At 37.4% G+C, this 23,466-nt stretch overlaps 1 protein-coding gene across 2 annotated transcripts in view; it reads left to right on the forward strand.

The window, feature by feature from the left end:
• The window catches only part of SLC9A3 (solute carrier family 9 member A3), a 53,111-nt gene that overhangs the window by 7,106 nt on the left and 22,539 nt on the right, over positions 1-23,466 (forward strand). For both annotated transcript variants that reach the window (XM_042044124.1, XM_042044121.1), the window contains exon 2: positions 18,659-18,961. In XM_042044124.1, coding sequence (XP_041900058.1) covers positions 18,659-18,961 — 303 coding nt within the window. The remainder of the gene's footprint in view (positions 1-18,658; positions 18,962-23,466) is intronic.

The following is a 23,466-nucleotide window of genomic DNA, read 5'->3' on the forward strand; positions in this document are numbered from 1 at the left end:
GTTTGTTGACAAGTGGCAACCATTTAAAACTAGAGACCATTAAAACAGTCTTGGTAAACCACACAGCGTGGTGGGTTGGCTGTGTTGCAATATTTTGTTTCCTTTTGTAAAGCAATTTGCAGAGTAATTACCCCTTTGGAAGGAGTGACTTGATACCTAATTGGCTGCTCTGTAAAGCACTGTAAAGTCATAAATACTGAAACTACAGGCTGACAAGGAAGATCTGACCAAGATGGAATGCAAGACAGCAAGTGGAAACACTTTTAATTAAGGCACGAATATTTAATGTTCATTCGTGGAAGAAGAAAACTGGAAGGTATTCTGAAAGGCCTGCACAATAACAGGGGTTTTAAGTAGTTGGATCTGGAGAGCTTTCTCCTTCCAATAACTGAAAATAGAAGCAGTAATTCTGGATTCACTAAAATGTACTTAGGAGAGAAGTTCTGCTTTTATCTATTGAAAGAAAAAAGTGCCTTGGTTTTTGTCAAAGCCAAATGTTGCAATAGCAGTAGTCACACACCAGGGAAGAAAATCTCAGTGTAGATTGTAGACTGATTTTCAAAAACATGTGGCTATGATTCTTTCTGCTTCAACTACATACACAAAATGGGAAAAAAAGTTTAAACTAGAAGCTTTATGGATTCAGCCAGTTTCATAAGTTGAGCTTTGAGGAAAATATTAAATATTAAGAAACCAGTAAATGTCTTGAGACAGTAAGATTTCACAATGAAAATCTCCCAGGTGCAAACAGATTGTAAACTGATGGAGAGACTTTCTAGCTCCTTTATTAAAATTAATATTGTTACATTGGTTTGGTGATATAATAATATTCCAGGGACTAGGTGATATCAGTTGGTATAAGATGGCTTTATGTTAATGTTATGTTAATGTTAGTATTGATACACTAACAGTTGTACTGGAGGTAGAGTTATGTGATCATACATAAAACTAAATATCAGTGTAGTATGGAGATACTACAGTCCTCCTACTCCAGTGAAATATCAAAACTGGTGAATATTTAGATGTAGTTTTTCAGTCCTTGGCAGCTTAGATATATGTTTAGGAAATTAAGTTAATAAATGCTATTTAGTGGTTTAAGTGGTCAAATATTAATTCCAGAATGACGGAAGCAGTCTTTGAATGCTTACTCTTCTGTCTATCAATAGTCTAGAGTTTGAATTAAATAACCAGATTTTCTACTGAAATTGTTCTGGCCCTAAGCTATTCCATCCTATTTAGTTCTGGGAATGAATTTGGGACAGTAGTGAACTGGGGAAAAGTGTTAGATACTGGGTCTCCTATAGAGTTCACAGAATCACAGACTGGTTGAGGTTGGAAGGCGCAAACATCTGGTCCTATGCTCCAGCTCACCCAGAGTGGCCTACAGCTCATTGCCCAGGATCATGTCTAGACAACTTTTGATTATTTTCAAGGATGAAGACTCCACAATACTTCTCAGCGACCTGTGCCAGTGTCTGGCCACCCTCACACCTCTGCCAAGCTCCTCTCCAGCTGGGTGGCCCCCTGCATATACTGGTGTGGGGTGTTCCTCATCAGGTGCAGAACATTGCACTTCTCTTTGCCAAACTTTACAAGGCTCCTGTCACCTCATTTCTCCAGCCTGTCAAGGTCCCTCTGGATAGCAGCCCATCCCACGGGCCTATCAGCCACTCCTCCCAAATTTGTGTCATCAGCCAAGTTGTTGAGGGTACTCTCTGCCCCATCATTCAGATCATTAATGAAGATGTTACACAGGGCTCAGTACTGATCCCTGGTGTTCACCTCTAGTTACCAGCCTCCAGCTATACTTTGCACCACTGATCACCACCCTCAGGGCCTGCCCATTCGTCCAGTTTTCAATCCACCTCATTGTCTGTCCATCCAGCCCCTACAGCAACAGCCTGAGGCTGTTCTGGGAGGCAGCATCAAAGGCCTTATTGACGGCTCATTAGAAACTCGTCAGACACTGCTCTCCCCTCATCTTCCAGGTGCATCAGTTCACTGTAGAATGTTATCAGGTTAGTCAAGCGCTTTCATGTAGGGAACCATGCAGGCTAGTCCTGAGGAATTTCTTGTCCTTCACGTGTTTGTTTACAGAATTAATTGCTCTACCAATTAGAGCTGCAGATCCTTGGATTAGCAGTGGTCATATATGGATGGACCTTTATCTACATCTCACTTGGTAAAAGAAAGCAACATTTCTCTATGCAGTTGGTATACTTTGGTTAGCTGGTACAAAATTGCACACTACAGAGGAGAGAAGAATACATGGTGGCTGTATAGTGGCCACAATGGTCATGCCATCATGAATTAAAGAAAGGAATGATAAGGTACCAGCATAAAGTTTATCTCTCCTCTAAGTTAGGCACTTTCTGATCAGAGTGGCTTCAATTTTCTGTTATGAATGACTTTCACTCATATGTCACTCACCCTTCTGCCTTCTCTTAGCTGATACAGTGTGAGTTTCACCTCTTATTTTAGCCAAAGCTTTCTCCAGAATGAACTGATATTCTACTCAGTAGTATTACTTGATGGGAACATGCAATGAGATCTGTTAACTGCTAGTACCAAGCTCAAGCAGCAGCTAAATGAGTCAGCAGGAACATGTAGTGTACCCTATTTCCTACAAATCTCTCTCCTGCACACAGGCTGTATGCCAGAAAAGCACACGTCTGTGGTTCTCCTCTGTACGATGCAGCTATTACTTCTGCATCTTCCACTTGCAACACTGGCACTTTGCAACCTCATCTCAGTTTGTCCATTTTTAATAGGATTTTTCTCAAGAAGACTGCCTTTGTCCTCCAAAAAAAAGAACCCTAAAGTTATGGCCAAAATGGTCTTCCATTCCTTCCCCAAATGATATTCATTTGGCTGTGAAAATTCTGACTCTGAATAGAGGACATTTCAGCTATTGAACTGGTATTTTGTCAAGAAACGTTATTGAATTGTAGATAAAGATATTTTGAACTCAGTTACTTGCTCAGATTAGCTGCCATGGATGATCATTAGCAGAGGATCATGCATTACTTTCTAAGTAGAACTATTGCTTAAATGCTGTGTTTATTCTCATGTTTCTCCTTGCTTCATTTGCTACCATAGAAGCCACATAGAAAAGCAATCACAGATAACTTTATAGGCAAACAACTAATTTAAGTTGCATGCACAATCTTTCTGGTGTAACAAGCTGAGTAGGATAGTTTACATCTAAAAAAATGAACACTTTTGAATTGAGAAGTACCCTGATCAATAATGAAAAAAATAGGATAAAAGGTGTGAGGAGAAGGGAGGGATGGAAGTTACAGATGAGGGTGCTATTATGTAAGCATAAAAATGTTGGAATTAGATTGTGAAAGAGCCAGGAAAAGAGCAGAAAGAATCTCCATATTTACATTCAAAGCCTAACAAATATATAAATGTAGTAATTAAATTCTCGATTTCTGTTGCTTTGTTATCACAAAGAAGATAAGCATTTGACTATCATTAAAGGTTTTCATTAAAATATCTTCTATTAATGGAAAGGATTTTGTCATAAACTACTGCCTGACAGATTCTATCAAGATGTCTGTTAATCATAATATCTTACTTGAGTTAACAGTGTAAGACTTCTGGGACTTTGCTCTGTAGAGCTTCAGGAGGATTGCTTTTTATCTTGGGCAATCTGTCCTCAGGAGGACTTATGCAGTAGCTCTACATGCTGTCCTGTGGAGTACAGTGTATCTGCTGTACAGGCAGCATTTCTTAGACAAGATGAATAGGCAGCATCAATTTTTTCAGCTCAGTGTTATGCTAAGTATTCCTTCAAATGAGGGAGCCAACCTTTTATCTGCTCCCAGTGATTCTATAAATCTTCTGGGCTATTTGAAGTTGGATCTGCCAATTGCTGCATGGAGCAAAGTCTTCTGATTCAAGGCACGAATAAAAGATAGGTTAGTAGCTCACTCAGGCCAGATATCCAAGTGTAGCATCTATAACAGAGCCTGAAACTTGTAGCAGTGAAAACTTATATTGCTTATGAAGTAGAAGTGTCTGGAAAAAGAGTGCTGGTTTTGTTACTTTGTCCTTGACAAAATTTAGGGAAAAAGTCAACACTCCTTCAAAATTTTTATTAGAAATAAAGAACATAGAAAGTTCAGAAACTTCAATTTATTTTTTTTCACTATGATAAATACAGCATTGAAGTCAGTGAAAAATAAAATTTTGTAATTCTCCTTCCCCCTTCCCTGCTCAATTTAATTCAATCAATCTACACGAGCTTAAATAAAAAGGGCTGTCACATTTACCATGGACTTAAGGAGAGCAGCAATTCCTTAGTACATAATACATTAATCTTATTTGAACCTTATATTCCCTAGCCTTTCAGTAAACAGAAGTACATCTTGTTTTCATGTCTTGAATACTTGTACTGAAGAAAATGGTAATTAAAGGAAAAGCTAAAGCTTTTTTGAGCCAAAATGATTACTTTCAGGCACTCAATACAGCATCTTAATTCCTCAGCATTTCTTAAGGAATACAGCATAGCTGACCTTACTAAAAACCATAATTTTTAATGCACGTTCATTTGAATAATGCTGTTTGGTGTCTGAAAGTATGAGGATGTAAAAACAGCAGGAGGAAGTATGAAGTTTCCTTCTGTTTATTGTGATTTATGAGTAAAGATTAAAAGCAATTAGAAGTCCAAGATAAACCTGCTACTGCTATTGGGAATTTATCTTGTGTGTGGGTACTGAAGCACTTGTGTCAGGAAAGACGTATGCAAATGTAAGGGGGAATGGTCTAATATTTTCCTCTTGCTGCCTGGTGTAGCGTGTGTTGTCTGTTGCATTTTGGAGGAATGTGTTGAAAGTCAGTAGAATCTTGCCTTTATGCCCTCATGTGGTAAATGCTTTCTGATTACAGGGGGCAAAGTAGTACTACAGCCAATGGTAGGGTTTCTGCTGTAGTGCCTAAAACACAGAGGCCTGGATCCAGCCAGGACAGGGTTAATTTTCACAGTAGGCAGGAGGGGCATGGCTAGGAGGTGATTCTATACCCCTCATGTCATTTTCTGGGGAGAGCGGGAGGGTTTCCACTTTGGGTTGAGTTGTGAGTCAGAGGGAGGGTCGGGGTATTGCCAGGGGTTTTCTGTGTGGGGTGGGCAATATCATGCAAATCAGTCATCTTTTTTCTTGTACTGCTCTGTCATTAGTATTGTTCCTTGTCTTATTTTATTGTTGCTTCCAGTAAATTGTTCTTATCTCAATCTGTGCTCTTTCCCTTTTGTGCCTCCAAGCGTCCTCTCCAGCTTGCCACAAGGGGAAGGAGGACTGGGGAGCAGGAGAGCCAGCAAGTGGCAGCATGGTTTGGAGAGTCTCGGTGGGAGCACTAAACTGGGGAGCATCACTCCTAAACCATGACACATAGTATCTTTACCTGGGGTTAAAAACAGCTTAGTAAAGCTGTTCCCATATGTAGGGAACTGCTTATTAGTTAATGATATGATAGAAACGTAGATAAATCATCACATGGATGCAGCTGCTGAAAAAATAGAAACAGAAATGAAAACCAGAAATGAAAATAGTAATAGATATATGCTTACATATACTTACTGTATATCATATGCTTACTTACACGCATGTAAGAACATGGCAGAAAGTGGAAACTCCATAAATTTAAGAAAAATTCAGCTGAAAATTGCCTTCTGTCTCAACATTTGTTCATCTCTTTTTGCCTTCAAATCAGGTCTAACAGTATATTTGGGTGCACAATTTCAAGAGATGATTGGCAAAAAACAATATTAGAAGAAAATTATGGATTTTGGATCTTTATAACACTGTCTAGTTCAGAACAAAAGCAGGACTAACCCACTAGCATTTTTTATTTTATAGCTGGTATGAAGCAGTGTTGCTTCAGGTAGGTCTTATAATATATCTGTGAGTAAATAATATAATTTCCTTTACTGGATGTGGCTTGTCCATGTGTGCTCACACCCCAGAAAGTCAATCCCATCCTGGGCTGCATCAAAAGCAGCACTGCCAGCAGGTCAAAGTGGGGTGATTCTCCCTCTCTGCTCTGCCCTGGTGAGAGCCCACCTGGAGCACTGTGTCCAGCTCTGGGGTCCTCAGCACAGGAAGGACAGGCACGTGTTGGAGCAGGTCCAGAGGAGGCCACCTAGATGACCAGAAGGTTGGAGCATCTCTTTTATTCAGATAGGCTGAGAGCATTCAGGTTGTTCAGCTGGAGAAGAGAAGACTCTGGGGAGACCTCTTTGTTGCCTTTCAGTATTTAAAAGGTGTCTATAACAAAGACTAGGAGAGACTTTTTAGCATGGCCTGCTGGGATAGGACAAGGACTAATGGTTGTAAACGAAAAGATTCAGGCTATATAGAAGGAAGAAATTTTTTATGATAAGGGTGCTGCAACACTTGAACAGGTTGCCCAGAGAGGTGATAGATGCCCAGTCTCTGGAAATATTTAAAGCTGGGTTGGATGGGTCTTTGAGCAATCTGGTCTAGTTGAAGATGACCCTGCTCATTGCAGGGGGATTGGGCTAGATGACCTTTAAAGGTGCCTTCAAAGTCAGACTACTTTAGGATTCTGCTGAAGTTTAATTCTCATATATGTGGTAATAGAAGTCAAAAAGAGACACTGCTGTGGGTAGTTTAGTAATATATGATCCATACTTAATTCTTACTGTTCCCAAAGTTTAATTTCTGCACAGACACTTTTAGGAATACATGCAAAATCTTTTTCCCATGTTGGAAGGGATCTGACAATATAAAACACATATTCTTGTACAAAGAAAAGAATCCTATGTTACGATTTTGTACTATATATCATCGAATAGAGTCATGGTTAGTCTATGTATGCAACATTCTGGGATGTTTTTTACTTAAGAAGGGATTTGTATCTGGTTTCTACCTTTCTTTTTTTTTGAAATAAACAGCCGTCTCAAGTACCCAAAATGTTTGTGTTGTGAGCTGGGCTTCAAACAGAGCTTTAGCCAGTTGTTTTGTTCCCTTCCTTTTTATTTCTCCACTGTGGAAAATAATGTTAAACTAATCTCCTTGGGAACTTCCACTATCCGTTCTCATTTTGTCTGTGCATGCGCTACGAAACACAAATGCATAACTGAAAAAACCTGCTGTCTTACCACTTTCCTACTGCATTTCAAAACATCAAAGCTATTTTCCGTGTACTACATTTTGCTGTATAAGGACACTAATTAAACCACAGTTCTTCCTGCTGTTGCCATCATGTACATCCTCTCAAATGAGATAATGAAGGTATGAGAGTTAACATGTTACTTAATTGGAGAAGCTGTAGGGACAAAAATCAAAAGCCATGCTAAAGCACATTGAATGATAGCAGTATCTCAGAGCCATTTGCAGGAAAAATTGAGAGTGATAGAAACTAAAGTGCACCTTGCTCTTCTTAAGTCTAAGGGAAAATAAATCACCTGGATTTTTGAACAAATTTACTTTCTTATGGGCAGGAATGAATGCATTCAGTAACAAAGCATGTCGTGTCTTCTGTTTTCTGTTGCCTAACCCAGAAACTCGCAGGCTTGATTGGTGAAAAAGGTGTTTTCTTAATAGACAGAGTACTGTGTAACTATTGTAACATGAGAATAGTTGCCTCTTTCTTTCCCCACATATCACCTTGCTCACTTCCTTACCATATTCTTTCTGACTAGCACTACTAATGTTAAAAGAGCTGTTCTGTTATGAAGTAAATTCCATAATGTATTCTGCATAATAGTATATGGAGAAAGAGGTAAGTGACAACTGATGTCAAGAGCATTCTTAAAGACAAAAGGTTTTACTTGCTTCTTCATTTTCTGACAAAGCTCTGGGATCATAAACCATTCACTGAGATGCTTCCACAGTGCCATAAAATTAGAGAACCATGGAATCATAGAACAGTTTGGGTTGGAAGGAATCTTAAAGATCATCTTGTCCCAAACCTCCTACACGGGCAAATACATCTTCCACTAGACTGGGTTACCCACAGCCTCATCCAGTCTGGTCTTGAATACCTCTAGGTATAGGGAGTCCACAACCTCTCTGGACAACCTGTTCCAGTGCCTCACTACCCTTACAGTAAAGAATTTCTTCCTAATATATACCCTCCTTCGACTTAAGGCCATTTTCCCCTTGTCCTCTCACTATGTGTCCATGGGAAAAGTTCCTCTTCAGCCTTCTTGTAGTTCCCCTTCAGGTACTGGAAGGTGCTATAAGGTCTCCCCAGAGCCTTCTTTTCTCCAGGCTGAACAACTCCCATTCTGTCTTCATAGCAGAGGTGCTCCAGCCCTGTGATCAACTTAGTTGCCTCCTCTGGACCTGTTCCAACAAGTCCATGCCTTTCCTCTGCTGGGGACCCCAGAGCTGGATGCAGAACTCCAGGTGGGCTCTCACCAGAACAGAGTGGAGGGGCAGAATGTCCTCCCTCGCCCTGCTGCCCATGCTGCTTTTGATGCAACCTGAGATACAAGTGAAATTCTGGGCTATGAGCGCACACTGCTGAATTGTGTTGAGCTTGGGAAAAGACTACATCTGTTGACATTCTGGACACCTCATGTCAATAGGGTGTGTTTCTCTTAAAACTATTTCTAACTTTTTGGTTAAAAATCTCACCTAGAAAATCTGAGATGACCGAATTTCCAGTACATATAAACAATATATTTGAGTTTTTGAAATTATGTGCAAGAGTTGTAATCCACCATGAAACTCTTCTCTTATCAAGCGCTGAAGACTCTCTCCTCCAATATATGACTGGAAAAACTTTGAAGATTTTCAGGAGGTGCAGTAGTATTTACTTCCAATGGAAACTAGCCTGGCATATTTTGTTAATTCTCTCAACTTAAGTTAATTTTCAGTTTTAAGCAAGAGCTACTTGACAAATGTGTGTTTGTATGGTTGGGGTTTTTTTTTTGTTTGTGGGCATCACTAGTGAATTCGAATACCCTAATGCTTATTTAATTTACTGCTGTAATCAGGAATACTTCCACTGTAATTCCATGCTATTCCAGTTGTATTAATTAAAATCTTACCAGGGTGGAATGTAAGGGGCAGGAAGCAAGCCAGTCTGCCAGTGCTTGAAAAAAAGTACTTTCCTACCCCATGACTTGTAGCAGCCTACATAGCTATTTGCTGTAGCCCTTAGGGTTTAATTATGTCCCTTATGCCCTTCCTAACAGCAACAATCCTTACTATGCCCTGTTGGAAGCAGTACAGGGGAAGAAGAGAAAGTCCCTATCATGTAAGGACATTTTCAGAGTTTCAGCCTATGATTGGTACTCATTAAATTACTTCTTCCTTATCTTCTATTTCTTCATGTACAGTAGACCTCAACCAGGGAGAACTGGTTCTGTTTTTTTATTCAGGCTTTGGTAATTCCTTACACAATTTATCATACAACAGAACGACTGCTTCCATATGTTACTAGTAACCCATTTCCTTGCAGTTTTTTATCTGTATGAGCAAATGCCAAAACATTCCCATGGGGGTGTCTTTGTTACAATTAATTTATCATATTAAAATGGAGGTTGAAAGGAAAAAAGTTCTAAAACTCATAGTGTGAAACTCAGTTCTTGGCATTTCTTTATTTAACCCATGTTACTGGAAAATAGTTTGGTATTTTAAAAATAAAAAAATGCTTTTCCTATCTGTTAATAAATTTCAGTGAATCTCTGAAGACAGTTGTTAAGCTGGAGCAGTTGCAATATATTGCAACTTAATTTTAATACCTTTACATAGCAAGTGAAGCAGTTTTATGATTCTTTTACTGTCCTGTTTTATATCCTCTACTATACTTCAAGGTGTTTCTAATGTGTACTTTGCTCTCATTTTGAAATATTATTTTTGACTGTTCCCATTTTTCTTTCAGTGCCGTTCAGTTCCATAAGGGCCAAATGCTACCACACTTGCACTGCAGTGGGACTGCTCCTTCAAAAAAGAACTATTTGGCATAATTATGATAAACTGTGCCTGACTGTTTAAACTTCATTATGTTCTAAGTGCTTATAGAGGTAATAGTTGCTTACTCACACACTTCTTTGAATTTGACTTGGGGCTATCTTATTATGTTATGACCTATCAGCTGGGAACCTTGACCTGTGTGTTGATTACATTTTTAATTGCTAACATATTTTGTTAATTGTTCACCTACAGAGAACAGCTACCTAAAATCTCCTCCTTAATGAGCTCATTACAATGCTGTATGCTTTGTAAATGGTGACCATCACATATGTGACAAATAAAGAAAGCTTTCTTGAGCTGGATTAAACCAAACTCAAACCAGTCCTTCCATATGAAGGACTTTCGTGCCTTGCTTGGGAAAAATGTGTCCAAGATTAAGTATAAATAATATTAATAGTAATGCTATTGTAGTGTATTTTAAGGCAGTACCAAGATCCAATACCAAAAGTGGCTTTTACCTCTTGTTGTACAATATATGTATATTATATATCTGAGTTTCTTCAGATATAAAATAACTCCATGTTTTTTTCAATAAATCTCTCAAATTTTGGGTAAAAGCATAAGGTACTGATTAATAAAATAATTTCATGTTTGTCTAAGGATTACTGATGGAAGAAATTCTTAAAATCTCTCTCTCTAAAGAGATTTTTGCCCATTGTATATAAACAATTCAAAAGGGAAACATCAATTCACAACTAGTTCTGTTGTTGCAAGGTCCACAGAACAGAATCCAAAGGACTATAGAATATGGTATCAGTCCCCTGACCAGGAAAAAAAGAACTGAACGCACTTTGTTGATAAAGATTAGAAAGGCAAATATAGGTAATAATGATCAGCTTCAGTTCTGATGAGTCTGCCCAAACACTTCCTGGACAGACTAGAAATGCAGCTCCCTAATGTTTGGAATCCTTGCTTCAACTGAACCACTCATAGAACACAATGGAAGATTTTTTTCTTTGATTTAAGCCTAAACTCATCTGCAAATAAGACAGGGTAAAACAGTTTCTGTGTGGATAAGGAAAAGATGATATAAAAATGAAACTATAAGTATGAAACTATAAGAAGATTATTTTTCAGTCACAGGAAGTCACTAGGGTTTAGTTTTTGGACTGGTGTTATGCAGGGCTTTTGGTTTTGCTCTTTTTTGATTTATCACTGCACAAAGAGGTGGGCCATCCTACTGAAGATTTCTAATGACACGTTTCTGCAGCCATTACCAGTATTCATGTAGGTCTGGCTATTGCACAAGGAAAAATATATAACCTTGAGGACTAGGGGAAGGGATGTAATACAGTAATACCAAGGGCAGTTTCACTCAGAGGCCATGACATGAATGGACATGAGAATGGGAAGGGGAAGAGAGGTACATCTGTGCAAAGTGAATACAGGGTGACTGTGAGTCACCAGTGTGATAATGAATCCGGGACGTAGCTGAACTATAGATCGTGATAGGAAATGATTAATGCTGTTGGACCCGCTTCTACTATGACTTATGCAGAATGCAGTCTATATTTCTGATGGCTCTGAGTCCACAAAGGTGAACTCAGATTGAAATAGACAGAGCTGAAGACTGAAAAGAAGCAGTTTACTTTAAAAAACAGAGACAAGCAATAAAAAGACGGTATGTTTTCCTCTCTGCTTATATAACAGGACATGAAGGAATTAATATTAGGGCAAACTAGCCATTTAAGAAAATTGATATCACTCTCACAAAGGAAATTGGATATAAAATAGCTGTGAAAAAGTTCAGGTTAGAAATCAGAATGAAGTCTCTAACTGTGATGAGGGCTGGTGACATTCCTTCACATAGACTTAACTGGAGCAATAATCCTCTGAAATGAGGATCATTAAAATGATGGTGTGATAATGAAGGTCTGGATACACAACAAAATAGCCCTTCTAGTACTTATGGTTCTTGATGAGAATTCCTAGATATTCTGTGCAGGCTACATAAGCAGCTGTAATTGGTTGAAAGGTGTGCCTACAGCTATGCAGGCAAGAAATGCTGTGTTTGCTTAAGTAGGAAACTCAGGAAGTTAAGTCATGAAAGAGATCTTAACAAAGAGATCCAGTACAACCGAGGTCAATGCACAAGGATGCAAAACTGGTGCATCTGTGAAAATAATAAAAATTACAAGGATAGAGCAGAAAATGAAAGACCTAAGAGTATAAAGAAATCAAGTATAGCATGTGCAGGAAGTTTATCAGGGAACTAGTAGGTGGGCATAACTGTTGAGAAGTAAAGGGAGCCATATTAAAAGAGAATTATAAACAAGTAAAACTTCTTTAAACAGGAAATTACATCAAAAACCTTATCTTAGTAAAGAGTGGAGTAAGTAGAGATTAGACTTATCAGCAAAACTTCTGAAGAAATTTGAAATTAAAGTGGTAGAAGTATAAATAAATTTGCCCAATAAACAGAAGATAAGGTGACTGTAGAGTCGAAGAGAACAACTTATAAAAAACCCCAGCATGATTAAAAAGGGAAACACTAATGGTCATTATTGTTAAGCAATTTTCTAAAATGTTGCAATGGGGAAGTTTGCGAAGGATTTTGTATTGTCCTTTTTATAAGAAAAATTCAGTGTTAGTCTGGACTAGGTGATGCCAGACTGGGACTGATACTGGGAATGACAGTATCATGAGAGGACCATGGCACACACCAGAGGAAGCCAATTAAGCTCAGTGATTATATGAGACTCTTGGTAAACCAAGAGTGAGAAGTGATTTAAAACAGTGACTGCTCAGCTGCTTTTTAGATGTCAGGGCTGCTACTTACACAGCTTAATGGGAAAAAAAATCTCCAAACAATCGAATCTAATCTACATTAGTCTTTTCAAGGAGTTTGCAGATAAAAAAACCCAACAACCAAACCGGGGAAAAATAATAGAAAATACAACATTGTCTCTATCTCTACACAAAGTTCCACACACTATGAATGCTGCAATCTCTTGCAGGGGCTTGTGTGGGTCATATGCATTTCTGCAGCACTGCTGCTTCTTTCCTGGTGTGGCAGATGCAGCTGTTTAGTCTGAGCTGTGACTGACTACCCGGCTGCAACTGAAGTGTGGGGCTGTGGAGCAAGAGGGTGGCAGGGATCCATTGCCTTTTAGCCATGGGAGAAGCAAAACGATCCTTTCTTGAAAATGCATGCTCTGTATTATATTTTAGAGGGTTTGGCCATGTCTTAGTCAGGTAGACCAACATGATAGCAATGGATCAGGACTTTCCAGTGTCTTTTGAACTACATTACTGACCAGCTACAGTTGATACAATTTAGGCCACAAACTGGTATTTGACTATACTTTGAGCTATTATACAAGCAAGATAAAGCAGATGTTTTCCCGGGTATGCTATTGGAATTTTTTTTTTTTTTTTTTTTAAATAATAACATGTATTTGCAGAAGGCACCACTGAAAATATTGCAGACAGGGTAGAACTAAACAGTTTTTTAATTGAATTCCTTTATAATGCTAAGGAGAACATGAACAGGTAGATAAGATACAAAAATTTCAAGCTTGCCAGTCAATGTCCAACTACTGGAAGATATTTAGAGGAAAGAGTTCCCTTTGGGCAGAATATTCTTCTGTGTAATTTATTATGCCTTCTCTTAAGAAGTTTCTTTGTTGTGCTATTAAAAAAGCCTGATTGTGTGCTGCCTTGGAGATAAGATACTATTATTTGCACCTCTGAAAAGTAAAGAAGCACAAAAGAGCATACAGTGTTTTGCTCTCACTTTGGTCAATGGCAAGAGTTTTCACCAGTTACAGGGAATCAAGTCTTGGAGCGCCAATTAGAAATCCATGGCTTGATGAAGTATGCTAACTTCAACTTTATAAGTGAAAATAAAAAGCCAAAACTGGAAAATAGACTAATAAGATAATGTCAGTGCATATTTGAACCACTAGTAGAAATGCATATGGGAGACCTCACAAATGCCACTAACCCTGATAGGAGGAGCTTAGAAATGTTTGCAGATTCATATCTATGTTTTCACAGAAACTATGGAAATGATAAGGCTCATCATCTTTTAATTTTCTAAATTATTTTATGAGTCCTTGGATTTTATCCAAAGATACATGGAAAAAAATCCAGCAGAGAATTATTATTGTTACTATAGGTCGATTCTTGATTTCTCTGGGTGACATGTTGTGTACTGTGCATGTGCAGTAGGTTTTGTGATTGACTGGAACAGTGAACAGCTGCAAAAATAATTTCAGCGTTTTCAGAGACTGGATTTTACACTATCAAAGTTAATGGAAATGTAATTATTCATTTGAAATAGTGTTGAAATAACTGCATAAATCCTGAAAGTTAGCAGTATTTTAAATAGGTAGTTTCAGATTTTTGTTTTTGCAGTGCTGTATTTTCAAAGGTGGTAAATCTATCTTGCATTGTTCATTTCAGCTGGAAGTAATGCAAAAAAATCTAGACCTAAGGTACTAAAATGTTTCCTTTGATAAGAAAAAATCAGTATTGATTAAAAGTAGGTTTTGTTAGAGAGAATTTGAAAAAAAAAGTGGAAACCCTACTTTGGAAAATTTTTTTAGGTGTCTACAAATATAACTTGAAAATTAATTGTCCAGTATGTCTTCTTTATTACTTTTAAATTAATTTTTTCTTTCTTTTAACCAGTCTTTCTGTCTTCATTTCTTTGAATAACTGAGAAAAAACATATTCTGTTGAATCACATCTTCCAAAGCAGTCATGATGGTCTTGGAAAGCAAGAAATAATTCACTGAATGCTGTAAATTCCACTAAAAGATTTAATCTAAGTTACTGCATTTTTAAAAGGCCATAAACCCCAACTTCTTAAAGTATCTTTCATTCTTCGAGTCAAAAGAAAGTGCTTCCAGCCACCACATCATAGTTGCTAATTTGTTTTGTCGTTCTCATCAGATGGATTAAATGCCACAGTCCCTTTTCCTGGATCTCAAAGGAAGCATCTGAAAAAAATCACAGGATGTTTATACTGTGCAACTGCTTCTTAATTTTGTAGAAACCTTCTAATTCAGTGATGCTCAGCTTGAATTTAAACCCAGTTTACCTGGTAGCCATTGCGACCCACTTTCAAACCAGGTGTAGCATGTACTGGAAGGGAGGCGTATGTTTAACTTTTTCTCTAATACTGTTTCTAGACTTAGGTAGATGAATTCCAAATGTTAAATGTTAAAATGTTAAATAATAATTTGATAAATAATGTTGATAAAATTTACAGATCACAAAATTGCCCTGTGCACAGTTACTTCTTTTATGCCATGAAATGTCTGCAGGTATTCTTCCTTTACTCTTTCCGTCTTTTCTTTAAAATATATTAATGTACTTTTCCTTATTAACAGCAGTGGAAGTAGACAATTTCATCTCTGGGTCCATCACAAAGTAGTTTATCTGAGCAGCACTTCATGCTATCCTTCCTGATAGATGAAATTTCTTTCACATCAGAATCAAACTAAACTTCTTATCCATTAGGAGTTTACAAACTTTGCTGGATTGTATTTTGCTCCTCAGTCAGGTGAGACACCTAGTCATGCTAGACATTTAGATGTGATTAAAGCTTCCAATTCTACTTTGTCATGGGGGGCACAATTCATTTTGTAGAACAGTTTTTGGATCTCTTCTAGACAAGTAAAGGTAAACTTTATGAAATGGAAGTGCTATCATTATGTGAATTTGTAATACAGTCATAATGTATTGGGGACATTACTTCAGAATAATGAATTGTAAAAATAAACATTAAGGAGTGAATTTGGAATTAATCTATCTCTATCAATTTCTACAAATATAATAACTACTCATAATGTTCAATCTTGATTAAATATATTTTATACACATAGCCAGAAAAAAAAAAATTCAGTCAGTGTAGGGGCAAATATGAACTCAAACATTAATCTAAGTTCCAATTTCATCTCTGTCCGAAGCTGTTTTATTGAACTTCATCAGTTGTGGTATTTTCCTTTTGCATATGTCTATGTTTATAGACATGTTTCTGTTAATCATATGGCTTTCTATCTGCCTGAAGAGTTAGCTAGGCAGTAATCTTAAAACAAATACAGTCTGGTTTTCAGATTTTGCTTGGGCCAAATATAAAAATGAAAAGAGGCTTCTCTAGAGCCCATTTATGCAATAACTTTCCTGTCCATGGCCTGCATCCTTTAGCAGAGTAGAAGAATTTATTGCTGATAGTATTAAAATCTGGTACAGATAATCAGTGGGTTGGAGTTAAAGGGGACAGAGACAGATAAAACAGAACTGATTCACTGGGAGAATGAGACTTTTAAGAGGAGACAATGTTATAACCAAAATCAGATTGATTTCCCAGCATTCAAAACTGGTTATGATTGTAAAGGGGAGAATTCTACAGAATATTAATTTTTAGCTGGACATTGTTTTTTTTCCAAATGGCTAGTTCTGAAAAGTCTTCACAGGTTTATTTTAAATTTTTAACTTTAACTTCTTGTAGGCATGGCTTATCTGCTAACATAAGAGTAGGAAAAACAGACTTTGGTTGGTAAGACTAGCTCAGCAACATTCATTTTTAGGGATAAAGAGATAATCCCTTCTCTGTGAGGTGATAAATTAGTTGATAATTCACTGACTGGAAATTCAAGGAATCAAGAATGACTAGTAGGAAAGACTTTTGAGAAGCTAAATGCCACAATTTGTGCACATGGAATAGTAGCTAGTTTATTTATCTTAATTTAATTTCGTCTCTCTTCTTCTCTTTTAACGCAAGCCCAAGGGATTTTATAACAAAGAGAGGAAACTAACTGAGAAAACCCAGAGTGTGTGTTTTTGTAAAGTGTTATTCATCTCTTGATTACATGACACAGATGACATAGAAAACTGCTGTGGTTTAGTCTGCTTCACTGAATGCAGTTTGTTTTCACGTCTGATTGCTTTTGTATTAATCCCACTTTTTAGCTGTGTTCTAACATGTTTTCAAGCCTTGTCTGCAAACTCTCAGGAATGTCTACATTCATGCTCATTATTGGCATAGAGGCTATGGTCACTTTTCCTTTCATGTTTTCTATTCTGATGAGACCATGAAGGTTCTGTAGCTTAAGGAACCACATTATTGTGGGGCTGCTGTAATGATGGATGGGGCTTCTAACATTGCCTATGTAGATGCAGCCAAGGCAAAAGCTGACAGTTCAGGAGTGTGGCCCTTAAAACACTCTAAAAGGTAACTAGTAAATGTTTGACTAGGACAAATACTTGGATGGGAAGAAAAACAATGGTCTTTCAGTAAACTAACCAGGTCTAAGATCTCTGCATGGTCATAGGAAATATTCTTCCACTATGGCTTAAGAGTCTGGAATTCTTAATGAACCCATCAGTTCTTGTCCAAGCTAGTTTTGAGCTAAATTGTGTTGGCATTGTAACAGCTTCAACACAGCTGATGTTCAAACCAGGAGAAACTTGGTGGCTTTTACTAAAATTTTCTTCCTGAAGTGAAACTCACATTTTCAACACAAAGCTGTGCAAGTAAAGGCACAAGTATTGGGTCAGTTTCACAAAGTACCAGGGTTCAGGCCATCTGGGACACATCATTACTTAAGATAAACTGAAGGACAAGCTCACAGAAATCCCAAGAAAGTCAGTTAAACCACCCATGCTTACTTATTATCAAACACTTCACCTCTTCCTCCTATTTTTTGTTCCATCTTTCTTTGTAGACTTGACTTCTCTCTGTTCTTCTCTCTGTTTTTTTATTTTCTTTTATCTGATACCTAACAAATGCACTATAAATATAGGTTGCCACATGTATTTGCAGTCTTAGTTGTGTTTCTGTCACTCTGTTTTTTCTGTCTGGTTGTGCCATCTCTCTGTCTCTTTAGATTCGCTCATGGCACTCAGTAATTTTCCCTCCTTCTAATTATTGGCTAGTTTAATAGTTTGACCACACCATACCATTACATGTTTTGCTATCATAGATGCCATATATAGTTTGTCTTTAATAACAGATTTTACAGACTATTGTAACATACAAATTTTATGGTACCTTATACAAAAGAAAGCAGCTTGTTGCAGAACCATTCTCCACAAACACATATTTGAAAGAACCACTAAAGCCTCCATTCCTTCAGAAAGCCTCTGAATTGTGAGAAATCCTTATTAGGGATTTTTTGAAGGAAAGGCTCAAAAGGGATCTCCCATGATATAAGCTTCATTCTGTTCCTGCTGCAGGCTACATTATCAGAATATTCTTCATAAATTTGTTGTCTTGAAACTAGTTCTTCTTTCAGCATCCTTCTCACATTTTCCAATAAGCCTGTTAGTAAACTGATTATTTTTAAAGACAATTATTAGGAGGCTGGATGTGTATTTTTAGATACCGAAATAAACCATAATGCTATACATTTCCAGGACTTCCCCCATTTCTTTTCAGTCTTGCACTTAGTGCTTTGCACAGAACACCACCTTTTCCTAAACAGATCTTGTTAAGAGAAGATAATCCAAGGAAGGATATAAATGTCATGGAATATTGGCTTCATGTAAGTTAAAACATGCTGGATAAAATCTGAAGATTGACCTTTTTTTATTATTCTATTAAGTGTCTGTATCCCATGCATCAGACTGTGGTCTGATCACAATGAGAGCAAAAAGTTTGTGTGGAGTCAAAACTGCCAATTAACAACAGTTGTTGCTCAAATTGTTTCTCCATTTCATTTCTGATTAACTATTTTCCTGTTTCCTTGCAGTTTTCCACTTGTCCCACAAAGTCACTCGGGTGGTTCCAGAAAGTGCTCTGCTGATTGTCCTCGGTCTTTTCCTCGGTGGCATTGTATGGGCAGCAGATCACATTGCCTCCTTCTCCCTGACACCAACCGTATTTTTCTTCTATTTGCTGCCCCCCATTGTTTTGGATGCTGGATATTTTATGCCAAATAGGTTGTTCTTTGGAAATCTTGGCTCCATCCTTTTGTATGCTGTCATTGGGACAGTCTGGAATGCTGCTACAACCGGTTTATCTCTCTATGGTGTCTATCTGACAGGAGTAATGGGTAAGTTTGATCTATGAAGGCACAGTTATGAATGCCACTGTATATGCTGTTAGATGGGTGTAAGTTACAATTTAACAACTCTTTCCACCAGAAAAATTCAATTTTAATGGGAGCAGTTTGTAATACCTTTGTCAAATTTAAGAATGACCTGAAAAATCTTACCTAAGGAAAGCAAAAAAGCTACTTGAATCCATGTCTCTTATATTGTCCTGCTCTAAACACATGCGTACACTCTCAGGATAAAGCTCAGGATTCCTACTGCTAATGGACATTCGGACAAAAATACACACTGAAGGGCTGAATTCTTTCTGCTGTGATAGAAACCTTAAAAGTTACCGTGAAATGAAACTGTCTTCCTGAAGTCAGCTTTAGTATTATGTGTTATATTTATTATTATTTAATTTTTATTGTTATTTAGTATTTAATATAGCGTTGTTAATGTATTTAATGTTATTTAATGTAATTGTTATTTTATAATAAGTGTTATTTAGTATTAAGTGGCTACTGGGTGGGTATATATGCATGACCCATCTACACATCTCTTTCGCATCTTCTTAGTCTGGAAATTTTAACTGAAGATTTAGAAGTTTTACAGAACAAAGTAGCAGATGTCTTACTGAAAAAAAAAAAGAAAAAAAGAAAAAAAGAAGCCGTTTTAAAGGGAGCAGTCCAAATGGGCTTGAAAGGGAGGGTGACGCACAACTTCCTATGCCACAAATCCAAAAAGTGAGGGTTTCCAATTGCTTGTGCTTTTCTCAGAGAAGCCGTGGATGCCCCATCCCTGGAAGCGTTCAAGGCCATGTTGGATGGGGCTCTGAGCAACCTGATCTAGTGGAAGGTGTCCCAGGTAGTGGAAGTGGAGGGTGTAAGAGGTGCCCTCCAGCACAAACCATTCTCTGACTCTAAGACACACTCTGTCTTAATTACACTGTGATATAAGGGCACAGGGCTGCTGGAAGAGGCACAGAACAGCGGTACTTAATCTCTACAGACTTTCATTTAAGACTCATGTTATGCAATTGCAGAGGTTTGTAATATAGACAACTACGATAGATACATTTTAGATATTTACCTTATTATAATTCTTATTTTAGAAGCAACAACATTTTCTTTAGAAGACACAAAGGTGACAGCTCATATGCAAACACCCTTGACTTTTATAGGTAGATAAGAGGTTTACTGTGCTTTAAACAATATATTTCATCCACAATATCACATTTATAATTAAAATAAGGTTTTCAGGAAGAATATATATGACAGGGATATTGCTACTGCAGATTGGAAAAGGATTTCTTTATTTAAATATCCAAGATGCTTGGAACAATTTAAAAAATATGACCAAAAATATTTTTTGAAAATCCTGTTCTGGGAAATAAAATGTATAATAATTACTTAAAAAGATATGTTGCTATAAGTCATTTAAGTGAAAGGATTCATTCACGCATTACAACATGTGAAGTGGAAAAGTTGACTGTTTAAAAAAAAAAAATTATTTTAGGTGAAAAAATCACCTAAATTATTCTTCTCTTCTCAATCTGTAAACAACTCTTGACTAACTGCAAAAGCTGGATTTGATGGTTACATTTTCTGCTTCATCAGTATGCAAATTTTTAGTGACAGTGTATACTAGACCTCTGAGCTTACAGCTACACAGGAGAATCATCCCCTACCACAGGTCACAGCTAAAGCTCTACAAGAGAAATATGGGGATGTTAATAAAGGCAAACAATAAACTGGCATGTCTGGAGAACTCGAATGTTTAGAAAGTGCATTATTGGTATACTGTGGGGACCTGTCTTTGCCATGAAGACCTACTACAGTTCTAGTTTCAGCTGTGAAAAAGGCCAGACAAGGCTGTCCCTGATTCAAACTATGTCATTCTCCAGCAAAGCTGAGCAGGAGTCTAAAATATCTACATGACACAGACTTACTAATCCACTAAATCAGTTGTGTTGACCTCCAAGAGGTCAACAAGATCTAACCACCACACTTTGAGAAAAACCTTGCCGTTGTTACTTGCTGAAGATAGGAGAATGCTGATATACTCAGTTTCTAGAAGAGTTCATAGTACCTTCTGGTTGAAGTTCTACGGCATATTTTTGTTTCTATTCCACTTGTTCTACAACTGAAGTGAATAATGCTAAAAGTAATGCCATTAAAATGTAGAAATGTAAATCCACTACAGACTAAGATGAGCTAATACCAAATGATTTCTAGCTTCACCATTTGATGGGCCTGTAGTATTGTCCATCAGAATAAGAGTGCATAATCCAAACTGGATTGCATAGCTTTCCTACATAAATAAAGTTAAAAGCAGCTCTTTGTTGGCATTCAAGACCATTGCAGATATTATAATTTGCAGAAGGAAAATGGAGAAAGTGATAATGATGAAGAAATCCTTCCTTAGAAGTGAAATAAAAATATTAGCACATTAACTGTTTAACCATCAACCATATCAGTCTGCTTCCACAGAATAGGAAGAATTATGTAATACTAGATCTTCCAGGCTGATTGCAGTGAACTGTTCACTGTCTGCTGGAGAACTAACACATACAGTATTGTGGTTGTGACTAATGCTTAGAACAGGTTTTCTTGTACAATCTAGGTCACAGCTGCAATATGCTCAGTGTGTCTAAAAGTCTTAAACTGGGCCCAGTGAGCTTATCTTGACCAGGTGTCACTGATGAGCTGGAAGAAGCCATGGTACCAATTGAAAATAACTTCTGTTATTAGTCTAAATGAAAGTCTGATTTAGAAACTCCAGGCATCTTGACAGCTTTGTAGGAATTATAGATGTGTCCTAATCTCCCCATAAATACTTACGTACTAGCTTTGCAAATCTTCAAAGAATGTACCAATGATTATAATTGCTAACACATAAAAGATAAGCAATCTCAGTGAGCCAATTTATTTTCAAACCTTGTGTTCTATTATACCCTGATATCTGATAGTTACTGTCATTGGGCTTGTTCCTTCCTTAGGCCTGCCTGAGAAGGACAACATTTGGTGGAACTGTTGCTTAGATTTAGGTTCAAGGCTGCTCTCACAATTCTTGGCACAGACTTAAGGTCACTGCCTCAGCCCCACACTCATGCTAAAACAGATAGTCTGAGTCCTTGTTCACAGCCCAATATGTCCAAGTGTGAACAAGACTATTTATATTCTTGAAAAAATAGGGAAGTTATATGTCTGTGCAAACTATGAATTTCTGTTTTCAGGGCTGTACCAAGATCCCTGCAAACTATATAGAAATCCTTGTTGATATTCTGATTGGCATATAGCAGCTAAGAGAATATATATATCTGCAGCTCCACCAGATTACTGGGCTTTGTCACATATAACAGGGTGTTGTCCACTCATCTCTCTGACTACCCATATAAGTATCCTTTTCTTGAGTAAATAAGCTTGTGCCATTTTGTATAAAAAATATTTGGAATCTGGTTTTTGTTTCAATTACATTCTAAGCACATTTTGAATTTGGAAAATTATATTCCAGAGTTCTTTCTAGAGGAGTGGCCATATTGTTCTGGAAGTACCTTACAGGCACTATTGATCTTGTGGCTACAGCTATGGACTGTCATTGTCTGACTCATGCTTCCAAACCATTTAATTAGATGAATTTCTTCTTTACCTGTAGAAATCATGCCTGATAATTCTAGGCATGGGGCGCTGCATTGTGTTTTAATGAATGAATTCTCAACCTGTTCTTTGGTCTTCCTCATATAATTTTTGGCACCATCACTTCTTAATGAACCTTGTTTCCTCCTCCATCCATTAACAAACAGAATGGGAATTTTACTGATCAGAAATCTTTTCCCCAGAAAAAATGACTGGGTTACCACTCTTGATTTCATGAAGAAGATAGATTTTGCAAGGTATTTAGGAAGTTGAGCAAAGCATTTTTTGTGGGTCTGCCTTTTCTGATACTTTTAAAATGACAGTGAATGTTTGTCTTGGTCTGTTTGCATAACTGAACAAAATAACCTTAATAACTAAAAGAAGGTTAAAAAAAAATACTGGGTTACACTGTCACCAGAGTTTTGTAGTTTAAAAACTTTTGAAATCATTGCCAAAATTCCTAAGGGGCTACAACACAAATATGTTAAAGTACATTTTGGTCCTTCATCTATTTTTATGGTCCACTTGTAGACAATTTAACAGCCTCATGAATCCTAATTTGGGAACAAGTGGCTTAACCACATCTATCAGTGAGTAAGGAGGCCGCAATTGGTGTTCAGCTGCACTGAGTTCAGTTAAACACCGCTGTAGCAGTTCTTAGTGACCAAAACTCAAATTTGACCTGTGATACGAAATATTTTGGAACATTTACTGCAGAAGTCCAGGTAGGGTCCTCTTAACATCTTGTGAGTTCTCTGTTATCCTGGGATAATTTAGTCAACTTAGACAAACCATACCACACACAAATAGAAAGCCAGTTTAAATCTGGAACTGTCTTGCCACAAGAACAGGCCAGTACTGGTCCTGCTCCCAGAAACAACTTTGAT

This window comes from Corvus kubaryi, unplaced genomic scaffold (genome assembly GCF_017639235.1).
Source record: "Corvus kubaryi isolate FWS band 111438036 unplaced genomic scaffold, C.kubaryi_AGA036_p1.0 37398, whole genome shotgun sequence".
NCBI classification, from domain to species: domain Eukaryota; kingdom Metazoa; phylum Chordata; class Aves; order Passeriformes; family Corvidae; genus Corvus; species Corvus kubaryi.